The sequence below is a fragment of the Vombatus ursinus genome, unplaced genomic scaffold, assembly GCF_900497805.2.
Source record: "Vombatus ursinus unplaced genomic scaffold, bare-nosed wombat genome assembly UNPS02014176.1, whole genome shotgun sequence".
Taxonomy (NCBI): Eukaryota; Metazoa; Chordata; class Mammalia; order Diprotodontia; family Vombatidae; genus Vombatus; species Vombatus ursinus.
The window spans coordinates 1,359,856-1,367,773 of record NW_020953954.1 but is presented as its reverse complement, the minus strand read 5'-3'; the positions used below and the strand labels follow the sequence as shown (position 1 = coordinate 1,367,773).

The window sequence follows — 7,918 nt, the reverse complement described above, 5'->3', positions numbered from 1 at the left end:
AAGATAGACACAGAGTCACAGAGACACTGAAAGGCAGAGAGACACAGAATCACAGAGACACGGAAAGGCAGAGACACAGAGACAGAGACAGAAAGACAGAAAGGCAGAGAGACACAAAAAGAGATAGAGAAAGATAGACAGAGTCACAGAGACAACGAAAGACAGACAGACACAGAGACACAGAGAGATGCAGAAAGAGACACAGAGACAGCGACATGGAAAGGCAGAGAGACACAGGGTCACAGAGACACGGAAAGGCAGAGAGGGTTTTTACCAGGGTGTGGCTGCTATGCGTTCTCCAGCTTCTTGGAGTCACCGGGGTGGACACCAAAGGCAAATGAGTAGCCCTGGAAAGAGCTCGGCAGCCCTCACGCCAGAGGGGCTGGTCCTCCCTGAACACCCCATCCATGCTGTACGCACACACACACACACACACACACACACACACACACACACACTTACTTCTCAGAGCCACAGGTGGTCCTAATTTGAGGAGGAGAATGTGAAGAGACAAGGAGGCTTCAGTTGGCCGTGGCCCCTGGGCTGAGCCTTGAAGGATGAGCAGACTTCTAGGGCACAGAGGTGAGGAGGTAGAGCCTCACCGACACGGTCCAAGAGACAGCAAACAGCGAGTAAGCCAGCCTGGCTCGAACACAGAACCCACGGTGTGGAGGAACATGACTAGGACCAGGGAGAGTCCCAACTGGAGTCCTACCTTCTGCAAGGAGCTTCTCCTGAGAGCTCTGAATTCTAACACCATCCCCGAGCTTCATAATGCCAAAGAAGGAAAGAAGGAAGGAAGGAAGGAAGGAAGGAAGGAAGGAAGGAAGGAAGGAAGGAAGGAAGGAAGGAAGGGAGGAAGGGAGGGAGGGAGGAAGGGAGGGAGGAAGGAAGGGAGGAAGGGAGTGAGGGAGGAAGGAAGGGAGGACAGTTTCTTTCCACTCCAATTCTCCTTTAACTGCCAGTAGGATCTTCCTAAAGCCTGTCTCTGACCATATCACTCTCCTGCTCAGAAACCTTCCATGGCTCCCCAGTACTCCTAGAATAAAGTCCCAGATTTTCCATTTAGTGTTTAAGGCCCTCCACAGTTATTTTCACCTCCCTCCTCCTCAGCCACACTGACTTTCTCTGTCTCTTCTCTGCCAGGGTCCCCCTCTCTCTTTTACTTCTCCAAATTCTCCTCATCCTTCAATGTTGACCTCAAGCCACACCTCCTCTGGGAAGCCTCCCATGACCATGCTGTCCCCAAGAGATCTCTGGGCACTGGGAACCTTCAGTCCTGCTCTGGGTCACACTATAGGCTACCCTGCTCATCAGGAACTCTGTGAGGCCAGAGACCAGATTGTTCATTGTTGTATCCCACCTAGTGGGACTCCTGAAATCATGAAATATCTGATTCTTAAGCTCAGAGTAGATGAAATAATCGAGTCGCCACTTAAATCTGAAAAGGAAAAAAAAGGTAAGGAACTTGAAGACACCAAAAATCTGCACTTCACCCAAATCCCCAGAAGTCAATCAACAAGCATTTTATGAAGTGCCTACTGTGTGTCAGGCACTGAGCTGAGCTCTAGGAACACAAAGGAACGTGTGTCTAGACAATCCCTGCCCGTGGAAAACAGCGGGTACAAACAAGACAGAGACAGGGTGGTCTGAGACGAGCCGGGAAGCAGAAGTTGGTCTGGGTGTTTGTCACGCCTTCCCCACCTGATTTCCACCTGGCTTAGGCCTTTGCACCATTCAGTAGAGGCACCTAAGAATTAGCCACACTCGGTTTTTACATTCAATTGATCTGCTGGTTCTTTGAAGTCTGAGCCTACCATGTTGTTTGGAGCACTGGACCTCAGCCCTCACAAGCACCCACCACTTCCCTCTAGCTGGACACATGCATCGTGTCTCTCCCTTCCAATAACAGCTCCTGGAGGCCTGGGCCTTTTTCTTCCAGCTTTTTCTGTATATCCCCAGCACTCAGCACAGCACCTTCAAAAAAGAGAATAAAACTTTGGCTCCTGGCATAATGCCAGAACACATTATCAGAGGGATGGTTAGTGAGAACACAGAAACAGAAGCAGCACTCCTGAAGAGCCAGCTGGGCTTCCTCAAGAACAGGTCATTCCATTCTAAGGTAATTTCCAGAGGGATCAGGAGAGACTTCAGACAGACCACCCCAACTTTAGTACTGTATTTTATAGTGTCTCTCATATCATCGTTGTGGGGGAAAAGGCAAAGAAATGTGATCTGGTTGATAGCACAGTTCAGGCCTGATTAAATCGCTGAGCCTGAAGAACAGACGTTACCAGCATGATGTAAACAAGGGAGGAAGTCTCTGGTGGAGGTCTTCAGGGATCTGGGCCTTCTCCTTCGGTGGCCAGCATTTTGTGTTGTACAAGGCCAAGATGGCCTCTGCATCACATTTTCAGATGATACAGAGCTGGGAGAAATAACAGATACAATGGAGGACAGTGTTAGGACCCAAAAACATCTTAGCACTCTGGAATGTAAAATGTGATGGGAATCAATGTGAAGTTTTACACCTGGGTTCCAAGTACAAGATATTTATCCCTCCCAAGTCTATGGTCCTGTAAGATTGGGGCAGGGTGCGGATGGGCAGTCATGCCCCTGGAATACCCAAGGGTCTTAGTGGGCTGTAGGCCCAATCTCAGCCTTCAGGCCCAAAGCTAACTGGATCTTCAGCTGTCTTCCCTGAGGGATGGTGTCCAGAACTAGGAAAGTGAGAGGGCAGCTCCTGGGGTCTGCTTACGTCTGGAGGATGGGGCTCATTCCCAGGTACCCCAGAATAAGAAGGCTACTGAGGAGCTGGAGAGTGTCCAGAGGAGGACAGCCAGGATGGGGAAGGTCCAGGAGTCCAGGCACACTTAGCCTGGGAGGTGGGGAGAATGGACTTTGTTCTCAAGTATCTGAAGGGCTCAGCCCCAGAGAGCATGTGGGGACATCACAAAGGCCAGTTTAGACTCTGTGCCAGGAAAGCCTCCCAAATGGTGCGAGCTGTCCCAGAGCAGGCGGCATGGCTGGTGGACATGCTGGGCTGCCCCTCTGGAGGCCACCCTAACCCTAATCTGTCAGGTAGCCCAGGTGGGAGCTGGACAAAAACCCCCGAGGTCCCTTTGGCTTCTGAACTTCAGTCCCACCACAGGCCTAAAAGGACCCCACACCTGCCTCGTCCCCAGCTCCTGCCTGCCCCCTCACCTGTATTTTTATTGCCAGAAGGAACCCTAGAGGTCAAAGAGGCAGAGGGTCACAGATCTGTTGCTAGATCCAAACCCCTCACTTTACAAGTGAGGAAACTGAGGCCCAGGAAAGTGAAGCAGTCTGGGTCACCCAGGGCATCTGTGGTGGGTCTGAGGTTCAATCTCAGGCCCTGTGACCTCTGCACTGTTCCAAGTGGCCTCCAAAGTCTGGGAGGTGCCCAGTAAGTAAATGAAGTGCTATCAGGTGGCCAGGGACAGGCTGATCAGAGGAAATGAGACGTTCCAGCTCAGGGATGCAGAAGAGATGGGACCCCAACGACAGCCTCTTACCCAGGCTTGTACAAAGGTGCCAACCAGCAGCATGAGCGGCATTTATTAGGAGAGGTTCTTTCCAGCTTCTCAAATAAACGTGCAGCGCGGGGCCCCCAGGCTCAAGACCTTCTGCCACCGGTCACTGCCTGACTCCGTGGGAATCTGACCAAGGACATGAGCCAGACACCATGTCTGCGGCCGGCTTCTCGACCCTAGGAACTCTCGATGCTGCTGGGCCCAGGAAGGGGCAGGAGACCCATGGCCCAGCAATGCTACATGGGACCCACGCCACCCTGGCTGAGTCACCTCCTCTGGACCTCAGCTTCCTCATCTGGAGAAGGAGAGCATGGCATTAGTCGACCTCTGGGGTCTTGTCCAGGGAAGAATGCAGGGGCCGCTCTGCCGGCATGAGCGTCTATCTCCTGCTGCTCAGGCCTCACCTCCAGCCTCCAGTGGGAGGAGAAGAGACGAGGCTGGACCTTCCATCTGCCCACACCTCCCACGTTCACAAGGAACGAGGAGGAAGGACCCCAGGACCAGCCGCTATCTGGCTGACTTCCACCTCTGCCTCACGCGGCTGCTGATGATCTCTGGCCTCCTCAGGGAAGGGGATCAACATAGTCACACGTGGTCCCGTGACCCTGCACCTGTCCCCATGGCCCACCTCATCATTCCTCATTCTCACCCCAAAGTTCCATCTTGCCTGGCACAGTGCCCTCTGAAATGCCTGCTCCGTGGGCAACAAACTCCCCACCACCTGAAATCCTTCCCTCTGGCGCTCCTTCCGTCGTGTGGCAGTTACTGAGACCCGGGACCAGCCTCCCCCATGACGGAGGCTCTAGGGCCACCCTCACTCCCCTCAGCTCCCCACAGAGGTGGGGAGTCGGAATCCTCCTTGCTCCCCATTTTCTGTGTCACAATCCCTCCTCCTGAGGTCTGTACCAGCCACACCTTCCACCCAATCAAAATCCTGGGAGCTCCTTTTACCACCTCCAGGGACTCTCCCCTTCTTTCCTCATTGAGCATTTACATCTCCCTCTCTCTCTGTCTCTCCCTCCCTCCCTCTTTTTCTCCCCTCCCTCCCTCCCTCTCCCTCCATATCTCTCTTCTTTCTCTCTGTCTCTGAAAACTGGGAAAACCAGGATGGGAGTCCCACAGGATGGATTGCTATCCACATCAAAGGAGAGCCTGTGTCCACCGAGGAGATCCAAAAGTGCTGGAGTCTGAGGGGCTTCAGCTGCTCCCCCTCCCCAGCCCCAACCCTAGAGAATGGAAGCTCTTGGACCTGCATCCTCTCCTGTCTTGGTGCCCTTGGGCCGAGCACACTTCCTGGTATACAGCAGGCATTTAATTAGTGCTTGTTGAATTGGATTGGCCTGCTAACTTGCTGGCCCTGACTGAGGAGCCAGGTTTGATCCTAACCTCTGAAGGTAGCAGGTAGCCCAGTGCCAGGCAGGCCATCAGCCTCCCCGGGGGAGGGGCAGGGGCAGGGGCAGGAGGAAGCTTCAGGTCTTGGCTCCCTGCCAGGGGTGACCAGGGGGTCTGTAGTAAGAAGCTTCTTGGTCTGGCAGTCAAGGACCAAGGCAGACACAGCTCCTGGCTGCTGGGAGACATGGGGCACCCTTGTGGCCTGGCCCCAGGCATCAAGATTCAGAGCTGAGCCAAGACATGGACTCAATATGGGCTTGTTTATCCCCGAGGGAGGGTAAGAAGGAGGCTGAAGCGGGCAATGAGCCCATAGCTCATCCAGGCGAAGGATTTACTTCCCCCTTGGGAAGCCCTGCCTGCATACTCTACTCACACCTGTTCGTCCCCTTGGGCCTGCTGTGGATGTCCACTGGGAGCACAGACAGGCCCCCACTTAAAGCTAGGGAGCAGCCTAGCACTGGGAGGGCAGGCTGCAGAGGCGCCTCCTGCCAGAGACCCTCACTTCCACCCCTCATCCCCGCCCCAGTGGCTGCCCTGCCCAGGGTGAAAGGCACATTGTTTCTGCTGCCTAGCCATGGGTTGCAAGGAACAGAGAAGCCTAGGGATGCGGCAGAGAGCATCCTGACTTAACATGGACCAGGCTAGATGCCTGTGAGGTCCTTTTCTTCTCCAAAGTCTGGGATTCCCGAGTCCGGGGGTGACATCTAGTGGCCGCAAGGAAACATCCCCTTACTGTCCACTCAGCCAGTATTTCCTTAGCATCTGCCGTGGGCTAAGGCACTGGGCGGGGGGGGTGTGGTTTGCCAGCCCAGCTCTGTTCCCCAAAGACCCTCTCCCTTTGGCTAAATGGATGAGACAGACTGAGCACCGAGAGCCTGGTCAGACTAAATTAGGAGCACTGGACACAGTTCTGGGCATCTGTAACACTTTAGGAAGGATGCTGGACAGCATCCAGAGGTGATTAATAGAGACCTGGAGAAGGGAAGGCTCAGGGGCTCATATCTGAAGGGTGGTCCTGTGGAGGGGCCTGGTCCCGCTCGGCCCTGAAGGGCAGGACCAGAAGCAGGAGACGAGGTTGCTGAGAGCCAGATTTCACCATTCTTAGGATAGAGACTGGCTCAGTAAAGTCCTGTTAACATCTGTAATCCACCACCGGGCCCCTTAGGATTCTGGGAGCACCTCAGCACCAGGGTTGGGGGCTAGGGCCTACAAGATGCAGAAGGTGGGCTGCTCCTTACCTGAAGGAGCGCAGACCCATAGCGGGAGCTCAATCCCACAGATCCAGGAAAGCACGACAGATACCACGACAGCCAGACCAAAGCCGTGGGAGGATTCCAGCTGCCCCACCCCTGGGAGCTCCAAAGAGGGAGGGGTGGCAAGCCAGAGCTCCCTGGAGCTTGGTGGGGCCTTGGCAGCTGATGAGGAGAGGGCCTATAGGGGTGCCCCTTGGCATGCCTGCCTGCTTGGTGGGGCCCCCCAGGCTCCTCTCTGCGAGTGAGAGGGCTGCAGCATGGTCTGGCTCACGCCATCCCTGCTCCTGCCTTCTGTCGGGGCACAGGTGGCAGGCCCTTCTTCTTACCCTTACCCTTACCATCCTTCCCCTTACCCCAACACAAAACTCACACGGTCTCTCTGCATGATTTTATTAGGTAAGAGTAAAAAGAGTTTGACACGATCAGAAAATAAATATTTTCTTTAAAAGAATAAAAGGAAAGATGAGGAAGTCCTGAGGATTCGAGAATGCAGAGACAGACGGCTTAAGAGGGTGACTGCATGCCAGGCAGGCGCTCATGCTCTGGACCTCCGCAGGGCCCGGCGGGTGCGACTCAGAGAGGCCCTCCTGTTGCTCTCCAGAGGCATTCCGCAGACAGTGTCCTGACACCCACAGCTCTCGATGTAAGTGTACTTGTGGGAGAGCGTGCCCCCTCCCTCACAGGCCAGTTCCACCACCTTCTGGCTGGTCTTCACCTCCTTGCAGCAAGAACATTGATGATCCATGCTCTGGGCCTCTTCTGAGTACCTGGGGGGCGCCAATGGCTAAGTCACCATTCCCAGGGCCCAAGCAGAGAACAGGGGCTAGCCACCCCTTCTCCACCAACCTCGCAGGCCCTGACAGACTCTTCCACGCAGCAGCTAAGTCTCCTGGATTCCCTCCCCTCCCTCCAGCCTCCCACCAAATCCCAAAGAGAGCCAAAGCTCTGCCCCAATCCCAGGCTCTCTTTCACCAGGGGAGATGGAAGAGGCCCCAGGCACAGGAGCTGAGTTCCAAAGCTTCCTTCAGCCCTGCCTCCTTGGGGCTTCCCAGGACAACCCAGCCTACCTCCTCTCGAGGAGGAGGAGGAGGCAGGGACCCTGCAGCTTTACGAATGGTCCCACCCAAGGCCAGGGGCCCCCCCTGCCCTGCCCACCCTCAGTCCCTCAACTTACTTGGCAAACGTCCCACAGGCACCCTCACACTGATTGATCAGCAATTCCCTCCTGCAGTTCCCCACGGAAATCACCTCCCTTCTTGGCACCGTCGAACAAGGTACCAGGGTCTCATTGCGGAATGTGCCTTGGAAGGGAGGAAGGGGGAAGGAGCGAGGAACAGATTCTCAGAAACTGTGGAGTGTCAGAGATGTGACAGAAGGAAAATCCCTCCAGGTTCTCCGGGCCCTCCCTAATCCCCAGCGTCCCCCAGTCAGCCTTCCTGCTCCTGAGCTCGCCCATCTAAACACTGGCTCAAAGGTTCACACCTGAGCTAAATGGGGCATTGCCCCCCTGCACACACCTAGCATGGCGCCCTATAGACACGGAAGTTACTTTAATATTTGAGGAAGGAAAGAAGCAAAGTAGGGAGGGAGGGAGAGACGGAGGGAGGAAGGGAGGGAGGGAGGAAGGAAGGGAGGGAGGAAGGAAGGAAGGAAGGGAGAGAGGGAGAGAGGGAAGAAGGAAGGAAGGAAGGAAGGAAGGAAGGAAGGAAGGAAGGAAGG

At 55.0% G+C, this 7,918-nt stretch overlaps 1 protein-coding gene across 1 annotated transcript in view; it reads right to left on the bottom strand.

Annotated features, from left to right (window-relative positions):
• Positions 1 to 6,695: 6,695 nt before the first annotated feature.
• MUC2 (mucin 2, oligomeric mucus/gel-forming) overlaps positions 6,696 to 7,918 on the bottom strand; it is a 53,579-nt gene continuing 52,356 nt past the window's right edge. Inside the window, exons 47-48 of the mRNA XM_027860202.1 lie at positions 7,374 to 7,500; positions 6,696 to 6,966 (exon numbers count right to left, since the gene is read on the bottom strand). Of these exons, the coding sequence (XP_027716003.1) occupies positions 6,735 to 6,966; positions 7,374 to 7,500 (359 nt within the window). The 3' untranslated portion in view covers positions 6,696 to 6,734. The remainder of the gene's footprint in view (positions 6,967 to 7,373; positions 7,501 to 7,918) is intronic.